This window comes from Equus caballus, chromosome 1 (assembly GCF_041296265.1).
Source record: "Equus caballus isolate H_3958 breed thoroughbred chromosome 1, TB-T2T, whole genome shotgun sequence".
NCBI classification, from domain to species: Eukaryota; Metazoa; Chordata; class Mammalia; order Perissodactyla; family Equidae; genus Equus; species Equus caballus.
This window is the reverse complement of record NC_091684.1, coordinates 140,841,952-140,859,140: the sequence shown is the minus strand read 5'-3', so window position 1 is coordinate 140,859,140 and position 17,189 is coordinate 140,841,952. Positions and strand designations below refer to the sequence as shown.

The 17,189-nt window shown below is 42.6% G+C and overlaps 2 protein-coding genes across 6 annotated transcripts in view; both read left to right on the top strand.

Annotated features, from left to right (window-relative positions):
• TRIP4 (thyroid hormone receptor interactor 4) overlaps positions 1-816 on the top strand; it is a 57,132-nt gene extending 56,316 nt beyond the window's left edge. For all 3 annotated transcript variants that reach the window (XM_014733956.3, XM_001498595.6, XM_070234698.1), the window contains one exon: positions 540-816. In XM_014733956.3, the coding sequence (XP_014589442.2) occupies positions 540-584 (45 nt within the window). In that variant the 3' untranslated portion in view covers positions 585-816. The remainder of the gene's footprint in view (positions 1-539) is intronic.
• Positions 817-6,095: 5,279 nt separating this feature from the next.
• ZNF609 (zinc finger protein 609) overlaps positions 6,096-17,189 on the top strand; it is a 208,179-nt gene continuing 197,085 nt past the window's right edge. For 2 of the 3 annotated variants that reach the window (XM_023655464.2, XM_023655459.2), the window contains exon 1: positions 6,096-6,342. The gene's annotated coding sequence lies outside the window, so the exon portion shown is untranslated. The remainder of the gene's footprint in view (positions 6,343-17,189) is intronic. The other variant, XM_070234694.1, reaches the window with a different exon arrangement.

The window sequence follows — 17,189 nt, the reverse complement described above, 5'->3', positions numbered from 1 at the left end:
GATAGGGGCCCTTTGTCAGGAAAGTATTCATGTGAATTCTACTCCACTGTTTCAGGTCACTCCCCCCGTTAAGTCTGAGGCAGCAGAGGAGTGAGTTGAACTGCTTTTCTCACTGTGAGGGAGGTTCATGCATTATGCTCAAGCCACTAACAGGTCAGAGGAATGGGTTTCCCACTGTGTGAAATGCCTTCCTTTATTATTTGTCTGTATTCTTTAAAAAACTTGCCTTAGCATCAGACACCCTGGAAAACATGGTATTTCTTTTCTAGTAGCTACAAAATCAGAAATATTAACTTCTTAGATTCTTTAGGCAAATACTCATTGTGTTTGTGTGCGCGCATTTGTGTGTCCCTATACAGTGTTCCCACTGCTTCCTCATTCTTACAGAATGAAACTCTGAAGTTTGAAAGTGTCTGAGTCCTGAAGCAAGATAATTGAATGTGACAGGAACACAGTAACCAGAAGACCGGGGAGGCCACGAAAGATTTGCATTGCAAATATAAAAAATAAATAATGAAGCTTCTTTTTCTCCCTTACAGGGAAACTGGATTCCAAGATCCATCAAGGAGCAAAGAAGGGGTTAATGAAGCAGAATAAAGCTGTCTGACCCAGGAGAAAAGGAACTACACAGCATAGTGGAGTTTTGTGTACTAAAATTGCTATCCACTGGTCCTTTGGAATTGAAGCAGTAGAAATCTAAAGACTTGGATCAGGCTTGAACCTCTCAGAATTTAAACTCTTTCCAAAATCTGTATATTTTTCTTGTGGTGGGTCAAAATCTTTGAATACATTATTTATAAAAACCTATTTTAAAAATTCTAGGTCTTTGACATTTTTCTCAGAATGGTTTCAGAAGAGAAAGGAACAAGTTGGAAATTACTTGCCTCTCTGAGGCTTGGATTTGTGGTTAGGAAAATTCTTAACCTTGGTTAACGATTTTTTGAGGGACCACTTGAATTTTAAAGCTTCATATCAGGATGTTTGAGGAATCCTGTGTTTAATACAAACCTGTGATGGGACACAAAGGTTTTTAACAAGTTTTCTGCTCCAGTCCAATATCTCTTGAAGTGAACAGTGTTCAAAAGCTGAATAACCTCCATTGGCAGATTTTTTTTTGGAAGGGATAACCTAAAGAGATGCTGCCACTTTGTTCTCTGGTTTAAGACATTAGGACATAAGAGGATCAGACTAGAAGGAGATGGAGCCACCTGCTAAAGCAGCATGAAACTGCCCTATTTATTTTGTTGGTATTGCAAAAGCATCACTTGGATGGGGCAATTAGAAACAAACTGAAAAATAAAATCCCTTCAGTAAATGCATCCAAATACCCCCAAATGCTGAAACCAAACCCTTTAAGCCATCCATACCCTAGGAAGCGATGAGCTTTGGAAAAAGTAGGAGGTTAGTTTGAAATGAGATTTTTACTAGTCAGTTTGGCCCAACTTAGTGAATCACATTTTTTCTGGGGCTGCTCAGAAGAGCTGTCAGAATCTCAGTGGCTGGCATCCTCAGGAAATTCATGGTCTTAAATGTGTATGTTCTGCTTTTTATAAAGCACCACCACCACACTGGGGAAGTTGGATTCCCTCCAGCAGTTGTGTGCATGACTTAAAAAAGAGAGCTCGAGTGAGAGGAAAAAAGTGCCCTGTGTTATGAAAAAGATTAATTTCCCCTTTCTTTAATCCTTCATATTCAGCATTTATTTGCATCGAAATGCCTCCACTCATTATGCATTGATGTTCACTCAACTGCGAACCCTGCTTGTTGCATAGCTCTAGGCACTGGTTTTGCGCGGCCTGATCACTCTGGATTCCCCGGGAAAATCCACCCGATTCTTGTTCTGGTGATGCAAACATGCAGTATTCTCTTTCTTTTCCTGTTCAACTTCTGTAGAGAAAGTGGAAAGAACAGCTAATGGCACTTCTTTAGGGGAAAAAAAAACGTCTCTCTCTGGCCTCCTGCAGACCTTACCACGATTAATGAAGCCACACTGGGTTCACTGTGCAGTTAATAGTTTACCAAGCAGTAGCACCTTGAATTCTGTGCTAGAATTGTTTGGTTTTCTTAATACCAAAATAAAACTGAAAGGTAGGAGGTGAAGAATCTAGGGAGCACAAAAAAGTTTATCTGCCTTTTCCTGTGCCTGAGCACAGAGGAGTCTGGATTGATTTTTCCACCTGGACAGGTTGTGTGTGCATGCCCAGAGAAAAACATCAGGAGCTGCAAGAGTTCAGGTTATGCAACCATTTTGTGTGCTGTGATAAGAAAGTTTACAAGAACTTTGCAAGTTCACAAGAACCCACTTCAGCATCCAAAATATGCAGCTGGAGCCACATGAGTAAATGGCAGAGTAACTTGGAAACTTCTCCTTTTCATGGTTAGACTGTGAAAGCCTGTCTTTAGTTCACGTGGTAGTGGTATAAGGTCTCTCTTTTATTTGCAGAGACACCGGGGAGGAAGTGTGGGAGAGACCTGGGGGTAGATGGCCCTCAGTTGCTCGTGATGAATAGCGTAATTTAAGGCCTAGTGGAAAATCTTAGCAGCCTGAGTACAAACTCGCTGAGGAATAGCCTTTCAGTACTTTACAACACTTTGCACTGACCCTGTAACTCTGGGACAGCTTGGCCTGAGGGAAGTTTCACATTACTGAGCTGGTTTTCTTTTGCAGCATAAATATCTGCGCCCCCTTTTGGATGGTTGGATTCAGTGGCTCTCAATATGTATAGTAGCTAAAGGATTCAGCGTTTTTGTTTTCGTTTTTCTAAGCAGCACCTAGACTGAATTATATAAGCTCCGAGTAGGATATATATGAAACCAGAGACTTTCTCTGTCAGGATTTAAGAGGCTTTGGCCTTGTAGTCAGATGTTTGGATTGGAGTAAGGGGTTTTTTGGTTTGCTGTATAGCTAATCTGGAGAAAGAGAACTAGGTGTCCTTTCCTTTCTTTTTAAGCTGGAAGTTTATAGACACTCATTTTTTTCTTAGGGAGTAGGTGTGAGAAATTTAGACTTTAAAGATTACTTTTACAAATAATTACAAAGTTATGGCTTGTATGAGTTATAACCCTTAATCTCTTTCCATTTTAACTACTGTCTCTACTAAAGCCTATTTATGTGGATTTCATTTAGTTTGGTAAAAAATTTTTTTTTTTTTTAAAGATTTTATTTTTTCCTTTTTCTCCCCAAAGCCCCCCAGTACATAGTTGTATATTCTTCGTTGTGGGTCCTTCTAGTTGTGGTATGTGGGACGCTGCCTCAGCGTGGTTTGATGAGCAGTGCCATGTCCGTGCCCAGGATTCGAACCAACGAAACACTGGGCCGCCTGCAGCGGAGCGCACAGACTTAACCACTCGGCCACGGGGCCAGCCCCTGGTAAAAAATTTTTTAATGCCTTTGCTAGAGCTCTTAGCCAAGATCAAGACAGTATGGGGGTTGTTCTTTTGCCCAGCTAGAAAAGGCCAGTAAAAAAGCAAGCATCTATTAAGCTAAAGAAATCAGCTAACTTCAGTTTATTAGGCCTGAGGGGAGGAATGAAAATCCTGTGATGAAGGATTTTTTTTCCTTAAGATTCAAATAGCAAGTACACATCTGCTGTTCTCAGCTTCTGTGAATGTGTTTGGAAGGAGGTGATCCATATCACAGGCCCCAGCAGTAACAAGGGATCCAGCATGTGGAGGGCTTTTCTACTTCTCTCATGCAGACAAGAAAGAACATAGCCACAATGCCATCCTCTGACACAAAGCAACTTGTGTAAATGTCTGTCCATTTATGGGTTTCCACATAATGTGGATTCATTCATGGTGTGAAACTTGATAAACGGACTAGATTTCAGATTTCAGTTGTGACAATGGAGAGTCCAGAAAGAAAACCTAATAATGCTATACCCTAGCTTGGGTCAGGTAAATAGGGCTGGGGAGGGGCGAGGGGTGGGATCGAGAATCCACGAAGGAGTGTGTCACACGAAGAGAGTGTAAGATGTTGGGATGAGGGGCAAAGAATGTCAGTACGGAAGATTTGAGAAGAGTCTAGATCTGTACTGTCTAAAATGGTAGCCACTAGCCACATGTGGCTATTTAAATTAAATGAAATTAAGAATTCAGTTCTTCAGTCACATTAACCATATTTCAAGTGCTCAGATAGCCACATGTGACTAGTGACTTCCGAATTAGATAGTGAAAATATAGAACATTTCCATCATTGCAAAAAGTTCTATTGGACAGTGCTTTTTCAGAGCAGGGGTCAGCACACTTTTTCTATAAAGGGCCAGGTAACAAATATTTAGGCATACAGGCCATACAGTCTCTATTACAACTATTCAGTTCTGCTGTTATAGTGCAAATGAATCCATAGATAATGCATAAATGAATGAGTATGGCTATGAGTCAATAAAACTTTATGGACACAAATTCAAATTTCATATAATTTTCACATCACAAAATATTCTATTTTGATTACTTTTCAGCCATCTAAAAATGTAAAAATCATTCTTAGCTCATGGGACATACCAAAACAGGCGGTGAGCCTGATTTGACCTGTGGGCTATAATTTGCCAACCCTTGGTCTAGAGAAACAGGGAGTCAAAACTTAAAATTCTTTTACAGTACAGGACATCAGTAACTTGAAAATTTTTAGTGTTTCTTCCAGACTTGAGAACTTTGACAAAATTTGGGTTCACTGTAGGAATGTTTACTTTCCTTTGTTCCCCCTTTTTACAGCCCAGTCCTCTCCAATGGTAGAGTCATGCTCTTCAATAAGAGATAGCTCTTCAATAAGAGATAGTCGTGTTAACCCTTAATTAAGGCACACCTAAGTCTAAAACACTAAATCCTACTCTTTCTCTACCTGTTAAGTAGCTAAATCATCACTTGTATCATTGCCCAGTACAGACTGGAAGTTTGCTGTCACCTGGGATCAGTTCTGTCCTTGTACTGCCCTAGAACAAGTTGAATATTGGTGGACCAAGGGAGATTATTCTTCCTAGGCTAGACGGGTTTAGTGTTCACGCTTAGGCATCAAACCCCCACCACGCCACCACCTTTTGTGTGTGTGTATGGAGGTGGAGAGTAAAGGGATTTTATGACGTCGCTCTATCCCCAAGTCTTACTATCTTGAGTGGCACTGTTGAAGGATGCCTCAGGATAAGGGAAGAAAGGAAAGATAACTGCAGAGCTAAGATGGTCAAGGATACAGGAAGGACATAATAGGGGCTGAGACATGGGGAGCCTTGAGAATTAAGATAAATTTCTGTTTGCAATGGAAAGAGGTGGAAGTTTTAGGGAGGAGGTCATTAAGAGTATATGTTTCACAAGTGAGAGGTGGGTAGAAGGGTTCACTTACTGAATGCCTACTATGTACTGGATAATGTGCTGGGCAGTCAGAGATGAATGGCAGATAAGGAAAGATAAAAGTTACAATTGTTAGAAATAGAATGGTGGGTTGGAGGACAGAATAGGACTTTTAGATAATAAAAAGCAAGAAGATTTGGTGATATAAGGATGTGAGGTGAAAAGGGATATAGAAGGATTAAAAATGGTTACTTTGAAAAGGAAAACAAGTGGTAATCCCAAAAAAAGAAACGGAGAATAAAGGATAAAAAATCAGGGGGTTGAACTTTGCTTAACCAAGGGATAAAACGGATGAAACCACCATGAGCTGTGCTTGCTCTTCTGTTCTTTGTGGATGTTCACACGTTCAGACATGGCCTTTTCCTCTCCCCACAGCTGAAGGACACCTAACAGAATTGGTGTCTTCAATATTTAAGGTACGATACTTCCCCAAAGACGTCTCTGCGAGGAAACCTGGTCTAGCGAGAGTTCTTTCCACGAGGAGAGAGCGTTAGGTTCGAGCTCTCTAATCCAGGTTTCTTCGAGTTTATCTCTGTTTTACCCGGCTCGCCGGGTTTTCCAGCATTCCCAGAGCTACGACTCTCTCTAATCCGGGCTCCGTGTGACCGCGCATTCCGAGACCCAGGATTTGGCTCCTTCATCCAGGTTCCGCGTTTCCTCTGCGCTCTCCCGCTCCACACTGCACGCCAGCCCGGAATCCAGATCCGAGGGCCTGGTAGTCCAGTGTCCGGGTCTTCTGGGCGGCCCTGGTTGTCCCGGATCGCGGCGGCGGCGGCGGCGGTGGCGGCGGCTGAGGGACCCGCGGCCCCGGACAGAGCGGCACCGGCCGGGCGGGGCGGAGCGGCGCGGGGAGGGGGCGGAGAGCCGGAGCCGAGGCGGGGTGGGGTGGGGGGGAGGGGCCGCAGGAACGGATGGCGGCCTGGGCCCCGTAGCAGCGGCGGCTCTACGGCCCGGGGCCCCGGGCGGGCGGAGGTGGCGGCTCCCGGGACCGGCCGCGCGGTGAGTCCGGAGCTTTGTGTGGAACCGGGGCTCGGGGAGAAGAGAGGCGGCGGCGCTGAGGGGGGCCGGGGCTGAGGGGGGCCGGGGGCAGCGGCGCCTGACGGAGGAAGTGGGGGTTGGGGGGCCGGGGCGGAGCGAGGGGAAGGTGTGTGTTGGGGGGGGGAGGTCGTTGCATGGGTGGGGGAGGGGGCGTCGAGGGGCGCGGGGTGAAGTTCAAAGCGTGGCCGGGACTGGTTCAGGCTGAGGGTAGGGGTGCTCGGGAGGGGATTTAGGGTCTGGCCAGGTTGTGGGGACAGGCCAGAGAGTTTCAGAGGCGAGTATGGTATCTTGAGGGGGCCCAGGGCGACTGGGGCCAGCCAGGGAGTTAGGGGGGTTCACAGCGAAGGTTTGGGAGCAGGACGTGTGCACGGCCCAGGAGGGGGGAGCAAGGTGGCTGGGAGTGTACAGTAAGTAGGTTGTGGGTGTGTGCTCCTTCCAGTCTTCAGGTCACATTTACTCCTACCCTTTTCTTCAAGATGGAGGGATCCCTGGGCCTGGCCCTTAACTGCTATCCTTGTGCCCCCAGGAGGGTTTGTGACCCTGTCCTGTTTGGAAAACCCATGCTGCCCTCTTTTCCCTTTATGTGTAATTACGGTTGGATCATCTCTCTGCTTTGCTCAGATTCTCCTTCCTCCCTCTGGGGTTGAGGAGGAGGAGACACATCTGACCAATTAATGTGTGTTTGTGAAACAGGCAGCAGCAAACAGTCATTTCAGCTTCTAGGAATTAGGCTCACACAGGGTGGAGAGATCAGAGCCCTTCAGGGGGAATATTTCTGAACAAATCACAGATGATTAAATTCTGTAAAAAACAGCTTCCTACCTAAATGAGAGTGGGAAAGATGGGAGAGAAAGCCTGTCTGTTTCCAGCCATGTGTCCAGAGCCCCAGGGGTTGAGGAGAGTCCCCAATCCCCCACAGGCCTCTCTTTTCTGTATTAGGCTTTGCTCTGCAGCCTTGAGTTAATTTCACCCCTGCTGCTTTGTCTTGGGGGGAGGGAGTGCTGGTTTAGGCTGTTGTGAGGAGATGACTGTTCTGCTGCCACACACAATAGTCATGTCATTTTATCGGGAGTGCTACCCTAGGGCTGAGAACTGCTGCTGCAGAGATAAACCGGTCCCTCTCACCCGCCTATTGTGTACACAGTGAAGGTCATAGGTTCAAGTCTTGTCTGAGAGCTTTGGATATGCTCCATCTCCCAGGCTCCTCAGTGCCATTTTCTTCCTTTTCCAGACTGGGGCTTGCCATTGGAGGAGGCCAGACAGAAAGGCTCTTCTTTTTGAGTGAGGAACAATGCAGAGCTCATTGGCACACATTTTTCAGAAGAATAGGGGATGCCAGCCATGTTGTGCCTGCCTCTTTGGCTAGCCTGTACTAAGTTGTAGAGGAATAGTGTCTGGGAGACTTAACCCTGATGTTTGTGTCAGACCTTTAGGGAAGAAGATTCCAGGGGGAGGTTTCTACTCTTGTTTGAACCATCACGTTTAATTCTTTTTATAGAGATGGGACATCATACAGTGATTTTTATTTTTTTAGGAATACCATTAAAAACCGGTGCAGGATTAAGATAGGGAGTCAAGGACCAAGTACCTTTTGAATGGTGACTTCCTGGTCAGTAATAATTGCACAATAAAAAGCCACAGTATTTGCCTATTTGGGCAAGGGCTCTGGAAACAAAACAACTCTCCTTTTAGTCTTTATTTTAATTCTGATGAAAGGAGATGACTTGCTTATTGTGTGGAAAGTGTGTGTGCGTCTGTATTAGGAAGAAATTTGCTAAAGAGAGGAACATTAAAAAAATCGTTTGAGGTCTTAGGGGTTATTAATGAGAGAAGGATGAGAACAAGCTAGAAGGAACCCTATCCTTATATGTGTTTCATAGAAGTGCCCAAATAATACTTAGGTACTATTAGTTGGGTAAAGAATTATTTAGAGCTAGAAATTAGGATTCTAGTTAGGACATTAAAGAAAATTTTTCTTTAGAAAGTGATTAGAAATCAAATTCATTGTGAAAGGGCAATTGTACACAATACACTGTGTACACCATAGCCAACCATTTCCTATGGGTTATTGTTGAATAGGAACGTTAGCTTTTGGTTTTGATAAAGGTCTTTCTGAGGTGCTGAGTCTGAGCATGTTGCCTGCCTCATCCCTTTATTTCAATGAGTTTCTTAAAATGATAGCTTGCCACTTAGATGTTGGGCTTTGTTAGGGGGGAACAGGTTGTTCTGACCTTTATGTTTCTTGATGAGAGAACTGTCTTAAGGCCTTACAGAGGTGTTGACTGTCTTTAGACTATTTCCAACTATATGTCCTAGGTCTCTGAGTAAAGCCTCAGCTAAACTGAGTACAAAGCTTTCTGCTCTTGGGCTATTGGCATTCATTTCTGAATCCTGTCAGGTGACAGTCAAGGCAGAAGCCTCAGATTAAATTTGCCCTGATTAGATTTAGTGGTTTCAGAGTTGGGCCCTTGCCACAGAGTCTTATGAGTCTTCTGATTGTGACCATCTTTCAGAGAATAGTTTGGGTTTCCCCCCCACCCCAGTTCCTTGGTAGAAAATATTTCCTTGGGAGAGGTCTAGATAGCTAGACAGATTAGTTCTTTATTTTGTGTGAGGATATGGAAGCATACTTTTGGCTCCTGGTAGTAATTATGTTGCAATTAGCATATAGCAACTAAATGACTGGAACAGGATAATTTGTTGAGGGGTTTACTGATTGCTCTGTCAAGTGGAAGTGCCACTCCTTATTTATTTGACTGAATACTACTGCCTGGACTCAGGCGTGGAGACTTAAGAAGTACAGGAATGATGTGTGGTCTCCAGAAGTTCTCACTCTGCTAGCTCTCATTACTGCCAAGTACTGTAGCACCTTCTACTGCCACTTTCTCCTGCTCCAAAGGTAGCTAAGCAATTGTTATTTCCCTTGTGGAAAACTGAATGGGAATACTGCCAGACAGATGGGGCCACTCTGAGATAAGGCAGCCTTATGTTGTGTGGCAAGTTTTCTTTTCAGCAGCTGAATTCACGCTTCTACTTGATTTTTAAAAACCAGTTTCCTTTAAAAACAAAGAACAACAACAAAAAACCCACAAAATACAAAAAAATCGCATAGTATACTAAATATGCCTTCATGATACCACTCATAAAAGTTGGCTGTGACAGACAAAATGAAGATAGGTGATGCTGATTGGCAGGTTCTGGGCCCACTAAGTGTCAGTGAAGGACTCTTTTCACTAGGGAACAGGTAATTCACCAAAGCACCTGCCTAGCTGGGCATGTGGAATTGGCAGCAGCTGTGCAGCTGAAGAGGGATTATTGAGCAGGTGGTTAAAGAATCACATGCCACAGTGACAAGAAAATTCTTGGTCTTCCGTGGCTTAGGTTCAGTTCATATGTGTGAAATTGCTCTTTGTTTCATATTTCTTAATGCTTGATACTGATTTCTTACTGAGATGATAATGGAATAGAGAAAAGAGATTCTTCTTTCTCTGTGTTTCTTTTAGATTACTGAGTAGCTTGCCTTAGACATGGTCCTAGATGGCCCTATTGTATTTCTGTGAGTTCTGGCTTTATGCCCTATGAATGGGAAGGAAATAGTGGTAATTCACTGTTTCTAGTACTTGTTTATTAGGGGGAAATGGGAAGCAGAAAATTCTTTGCTTTCAGTCTAGTGAAAAAGGTTTAGGCCACTGGGAGGATACGCAGTAGTTTCTATGCAAAGGATGTAATTGACTTTTTGTATTAGGTCTACCTGACATGCCTTACTCAAGAAATTTGCATGTGTTTTTATTTTATGGATCTAATTCTCCACATAAAGTTTGCATGTCTTCAGTTGTTTGTTTTATTCCATTTTTAGTTTCTCCCAGCACCTCTGTAACTTTTTTCTTGGCATTGAGATTAATATCACTTGTTAGAATCAAATCATCACCCGAGGGCCAAATCATGTTAAGGAAATATCTCAACTAAATATTTATCTTAAAAACAAGTATAGCATTTTCTATAGCTTGGAGGAAGACTTTCTATTTTGAGGTTTTCTGTAAATTCCCAGATTTTTCTTATAGGTTATCATCATCATCATTATCTTATTTCAATACGATTTTATTTTTCTTTCACATGTTCATGCCACTATAGTAGGCAGTGTCGTAGAGCCTAAAATGTATAAGCAAGTAACCTGGTGTTTATTTTCTGACTTTTTTAGTGCCCTTCAGTCATTGTCTGTATTAGGCCAACAGGCCGTGTGCTCCTTCTATTGAAACACATATATGTGTGTGCACACATGCACACAATCTAATTGAATTCATGGAGTACTAATTAACAGTTGATTGAAGGGAGATAAGTGATATTAACCATTTTAGAATTCAGAAATCCCTTTTTGAAATGGAGTGAAGGCTCTGACCTGTTTGTCAGAGAGAGAGAGAGAGAGAGAGAGATATAGTTACAGATACATGGGAAAGGGAGGCAAATGGTGTGACTCTGAGGCCAGGGCTGGTGGACCACTGCAAAGACAGGGACATTTACAAGAATCTGCTTAAACGTAGTTTGTAACCTAGCTTTAAGTGGGAGCCTAGCAGTTATTTGTATAGTATTCACTTCTGGGAAAGAATATAAACTTCTTTATTTCCCCATATGAAGCCATCACAGTTGTTTGTTTGTTTTAAATTGTTCACAAACCACCATATACTTTCCTAGTATTCTCAGAAGTTTGCTTCCTCGTGCTTTTCCTCCTCCCCCACCTCCCATCCTAGTTCTCTGCTCTGAAGACTTCTCTAGCAGCTTGGAAACACTCTAATTACTGTAGCTATTATAGTCACAACCCAGATCTTCCACCTCCTTCCTACTCACCCCTTTCTATCTTCCTTCCCCCTCCCCTTGCTCTAGCAGCAGGAGTTGAACTGCAGTCTCATGAGCACAGTCAGATCTATGAATGAGCTTTATATCTTGTCAAGGCAGAACTCCAGATCCAACAGGGCTGATTTTTCATGGTTCTCTTGCTGTTTGTTCTTGGATCAGAGTCCCAGAAATAAGAGATGGCAAATACCTATTAGGTCATATCTAGTCCATCACTCAGGAGCAAACCTACGATCTTTCTCTTGTCTCTGTGAGAATTTTTTCCTTCTTTCTGTTGCAGGTGAAAGCTGTCTGATGCCAGGCAAGCTCTGAAACTGCCTTCTTTTTATTTTGCTCTCTGGTCATTAGTGTCTGGCCAACTTTGCTCTCTTGGATTTTTATTCTTATCCCATTTTCAGGATTACTTGCTCCCAGCAATATCTCCACCACTTCAACTTAAGTCCTTCTTGATTGTTGGCACCACATTTGTGAGTTCCTTTTGTACTATCCGTTTTCTATGCCAGAAGTTATCACTTGTCGTAGCTTTGCCACAGGGGTCATTGTGGCATCCTCTTAAGGATGTGCATTTGATGGAAGTACAGGATACATCCCAGCAGGTGGTAATTAATAAAATGGCTTAGAAAATATGTGTGAGGTTGTGCCCTTAAGAAACTCCTGTACTGTATAAACAAATGCTCCTTCTTTCTGTTGGATTTGGGGTACTTCCTGTTCTAATCCTTTGTTCTCTATATGTGGATGAATTTTATTTTTGTGTAGCTTAGTTAGAGTTATGGTTGTTATCTAATTTAATAGTTATATGTTTGCTAATATAGCTTTTCAAAGCATAGAATTGGGAGTGATAAAACCCAGGTTCTGATTGTTATTATGCCTCTAACTAGTTGTGTGACCTTGTGCTAGTCACTGCTCTGTTTTCACTTTCCTTATCTGTGAAATGAGCACATCAGACAAAATCATCTCTAAGGTTCCATTTAGCGGTAGACTTTTATGATGTCAAGATTGTGATGGAAGAACAGGACAAAAATGGTTGACATAAGTGAGCAGTTTTTTATTACAGTGTCAAAAATATAGTCAGGGGGCTGGCCCAGTGGCATAGTGGTCAAGTTCATGCACTCTAGTTCTGTGGCCCAGGGTTCATGGGTTCAGGTTGTGGACCTATGCACTGCTCATCAGGCCATGCCGTGGTAACATCCCACATTCAAAATAGAGGAGGATTGGCAAGATGTTAGCTCAGGGCCAATCTTCCACACCAAAAAAAAAAAAAAATAAAAACTGTATATATTTATATATATGTAGTGAGTATTAAAAAAAATACAGTCAGTATTCAGAAGGGCTAATGAGTACAGCCTTAGTTCTCTAGGGCTTGAGTCTCATTCCTCTTTGACATGTTTGTAAAGCTTATGCTGTGCTTTTTTTTTACTAGACCATCTTCTTTGGGGGGTGGGGGGTTGTACCCTCATATTGCAGGTTCACCAGCTTGTCAAATATATCTTTTTCTAGTCTGTTCAAGCAATAGGAATGTTAATCAGAAAGCAGCAGAAAAGGAACCTCAGCTTGTGAGAAGGAAATCATACCTGGAAGGAGATGCCTGGTATCAATAAAAAGTAATTTTATACATCAGTCAGAGATCTCTTATATCAGAAGTCTCTTATATCGGAAATCTTTGAGCCAGTGGGACTGATTGTGGAGCTAGGTTGGACGTCTTTGTATTTTTGACCAGTCAGGGGAAAACCTGCTTTGTATTAACTTCTTGTGATTGAATATGAGTTGCCCACTGTGTTTTGTTTGGAAAATAGAATTGTTTTTAATGCTGAAAATGCTAAATTGGTAACATTTGGTAAAGTATGACTAACAAGGAGGATCTCTAAAATACCCCCTAAAAGGGACTGAGGGATTGAAGGCTGGTGGCTGACTGTAGAAACTGTGAAATTGACAGTAATGTTAGGAAATCTTTGCTTTCAAGCAGTTTAAAGGAATAAAATTGCATAACCTAGTTGCTAAGTTAGGATTTTTCTCAGCATTTTCCAGGTAATTCTTGGATTTGGGACTTCCAATAGCAGCTATTTATTGAATGTTAAGAGGATGATGGTCTTTTAATCTTTTTTTTTCCTTGGTTATATGTTCAATCTACCTTTGAACATTGGAAGAAGCATTCACTGTTTTTAAATTTGTGCTTAAGACATCCATTAGTCTGTAAGAGAAAAATTTGGTGGGCAGAGCTATTGTTTATTTTGGACTCACAAAAAGTCATGGGAGTGCTTTGCTTTGTTCCCAGCCATCTGTAGCACATTACTAATTTTCAGGTAATCTAAAGTTATTTTGGGAAGAGATCCACCTGAATGTGAGATTGTAGAAAGATTTTTTTTTTTTTAGATTGGCACCTGAGCTAACAACTGCTGCCAATCTTTTTTTGTTGTTGTTCTGCTTTTTTGCCTCCCCAAGTCCCCCCAGTACATAGTTGTATATTCTTAGTTGTGGCTCCTTCTAGTTGTGGCATGTGGGACACCACCTCAGCATGACCCAGTAAGCGATGCCATGTCCACGCCCAGGATCCGAACCAGTGAAACCCTGGGCCGCCGAAGTGGAGCGTGCAAACCTAACCACTTGGCCACAGGCTGGTCCCCTAGAAAGATTTTTATTAGAAATATAAGTAGGGGGCCGGCCTGGTGGCGCAGCGGTTAAGTTCACACGTTCCTCTTTGCTGGCCAGGGATTGGCCAGTTCAGATCCCCGGTGCGGACATGGCACAGCTTGGCACGCCGTGCTGTGGTAGGCATCCCACATATAAAGTAGAGGAAGATGGGCATGATGTTAGCTCAGGGCCGGTCTTCCTCAGCAAAAAGAGGAGGATTGGCAGCAGATGTTAGCTCAGGGCTAATCTTCCTCAAAAAAAAAAAAAAAGAAATATAAGTAAATTTTGTAGATAGGTTTTTAAAAAAGTGTCAGGTGAAGCATAGGGTGTTGAATTGAAAAGTGGCCAGAGTAAGTGCCATGTAACCCTTTAAAATCTAACCACAGGGGGCCGGCCCGGTGGCGGAGTGGTTGGGTTTGCGTGCTCCGCTTGGGCAGCCCAGGGTTTCACTGGTTGAGATCCTGGGCGTGGACATGATACCACTCATCAAGCCGTGCGGCATCCCACATGCCACAGCTAGAAGGACCCGTAATTAAAAATATGCAACTAAGTACTGGGGGGCTTGGGGAGAAAAAGGAAAAATAAAATCTTAAAATGAACCACACCCTGAGTGAAATCCAGATCCTTGCAGTTAGACCACATTGCCTGCTGGTACCACATTGCGTACTGGTACCTGTGGTTTCTTAGGCTATAGTTCAGTATTTGTAGAGGAAAGCAGCAGTGTCTGCTCTATTCTGTGTACAAAGTACAGCCAGTGGGCTTTTGGTATGTTACCAGCAATGTTCCTAGTACCATTCCTAGGTGGATCACTTTGGTTTTGGTTTGGATGAACTTTCATTCATGTGAGCAGAAGTGGGTGTTCAAGAATGTACCTTGTAAACTTCAGTTACGAATTCTGAGGTTTGGTATAAAGCTGAGCATTTATCTTTGTTCTGGAACAGATGCTTCTAGAGCAGATTCTTAAAGAATGGTATCAGAAATGGAAATATAGGAAGAGAAATTGGAATTGTGACATTTATGAGGTATATAAATCTGAAAGATATAGAGGGAAGGGGGAAATTTTTTCCTACTTGGCATCTGCTTTCAAATGTACCTTCAGTCCATCATTTCTGAAACCTGCCTAACCTTTTCTTCCCTAAGCATTACAATTCTTCCAGTTGCCGTGGCACAAAACTTTAGACTCATATTTGGTTCTTTTTTCTTATTCACCACCTCTTCTAATCATTCACTAAATTTGGATTATTCTGGATATCTTGGCATTTCTCTTCACTTTTTCACCTGACCTAGTTCAGGTCTTCCTCTGTCTATTATTGCAATAACCTCATGGTTAAAGCCTCTTTCTGTTCCATACTGCGTACTACTGCAATGTTATTGTAATTTTTATTTATGCATTTATCTAATGTTTATTGAGCACTTCCATGTCAGGCCAGACAGGGCCCCTGTCCTTTCAGGACTTACAAGTCTAGTGGGAGAGACCTACAATCAACTAATGAATGTACAATTATGAACTAAAGTGCTTTGAAAATGGAGAATTTGGTTTTAGAAGAGTATGTAACAAGGATCCCTAGTGTAGACTTTTAAAAATAGAGTTCTCATCATTTCACTTGTTGCTGAAAAACCTTCAGTGGCTCCTTATTGCCTGCATAGGCCAGCACTCAAAATCGTCCATAACTTGGCCAACCCTGGCCTTCCTCAACCTTATTTCATTTATTTCTCTCGCTCTTTATAGCCATTCCTTCAGCTTACTCTGCATTTTTCAGTCTTAGCACCTTAGTTTTTTTTTTTCCTTTTTTTCTTTTTGGTTGGAATTCCCTTCCCTGCTCCAAGGCATTCAACTCCAAATCTGACCCTTCCTTCAACCTAGCAAAAAATTTCATCTCCTTCCTGAAGCCTTTTTTAACCCTATTTTTCCCCACCCACCTAGTTCCAGAATTGATTTCATCTTCTTCTGTATCTCTTTAACTCCTTGCTAGGATCTCTATTATAGCACTTTATCACACATTGTCTTTACTTATAATTATTTGTGAATATATTTTTTTCCTCCCTCATTCTAACCTCGGTTAAGAGACCTGTGTCTTCTCTTCCCCATGGCTTCTAGCCCAATGCTTTGAATATAACTTTATGCTTAATTAATGCTTGCTGAATTGAGTTGGAATTCGATTTTTGAAAACAAAAACTTCTTGTGATTTTTTTTTTTTCAGGCCTCTTTTTATGCTAAGGTAACTTTCATTCAACACATTTTATCCCCAAGTGAATAACCTAGGAACAAGGCGCAGATTATGAAAGCCTTCAGAAATCCCTCAGACTCAAGGACAAGCGTTTGTTGCCTTTACTGCCTGCAGCAGTACTGTGGTTCCTAGCTGATGGAAGACTTGGGGGAGGGGGAACAGGTAGTACATGGTGGGTGGGGGCAGTGTAGGGCAGTCACGGGAACCACTGGTTTAGAGGGATATAGGCATTGTTGGGCCCTCTGGGTGGTGTTGACCTCTTGGAGGTCTTTTTAGTTTTTCTGATTTTCTTCTTTTATCTCATAAATATTTATTGGATTCCTACCATATGTGAGGTTCTGCTCTAGCTGCTTAAGATCTATCAGTGAACAAAATAAACCAAAAATCCCAACCTCCTCTATCTTACCTTTTAACAGAAGGAAATAGAAATAAGCATAATAAATAATAATATTAAGAGGGTGATGAATGATGTGGGGGGGAAACAGAGCAGAGTAAGGGAGATTAGAAGTGTGGAGGAGGGATAAGTGGGGGAGGTGGGAGAGTTGCAGCTTTAAATAAGATAGTCAGGCATCTTTGAGAAATGTGGTGCCAGTGTGTTACTGGGCTGTTAGGCACTTCCCTGAGGTTGCTGAATGCGCCTCTCCCCAGCAAGAGAGAGAGGCAGTGTCTGCAGTTGTTCCAAAGAATCTAGCTGACATTGAAGGGGAAATAGCTACTCGTTATGTTCTTTTCTCCTGGCTGCTCCTCTGGCTGCCATTCCTGGAAGTTAATCGTGGTGAAAATTGCAGTCAGTCATGTCTGGAGGACACCAGGGGTAGAACTGGAGGCCTTGTAGAGGGTGGGATTTACCCTTCTGCTGACTAGGCCCTGGGTGCCTAGAGTGATAGGTAAGTTAGGCCTCTGAGTTATCACCTTCCTCAAAGAGATAAAGCCCAATATCATGACCTTCCCTCTTTCTAGTGAGGCCTCAGCAACTTTGTTTGGGATAGCTTTTTAAAAATAAGCTTTCAAGGAGTGTGTACTCTGTTTCCGGCTTAAAAATTGAATTTTCAGGTTTGTGGTATTTTGACTTTCTCTCAACACATAGCTAGCTATGTTCTGGAA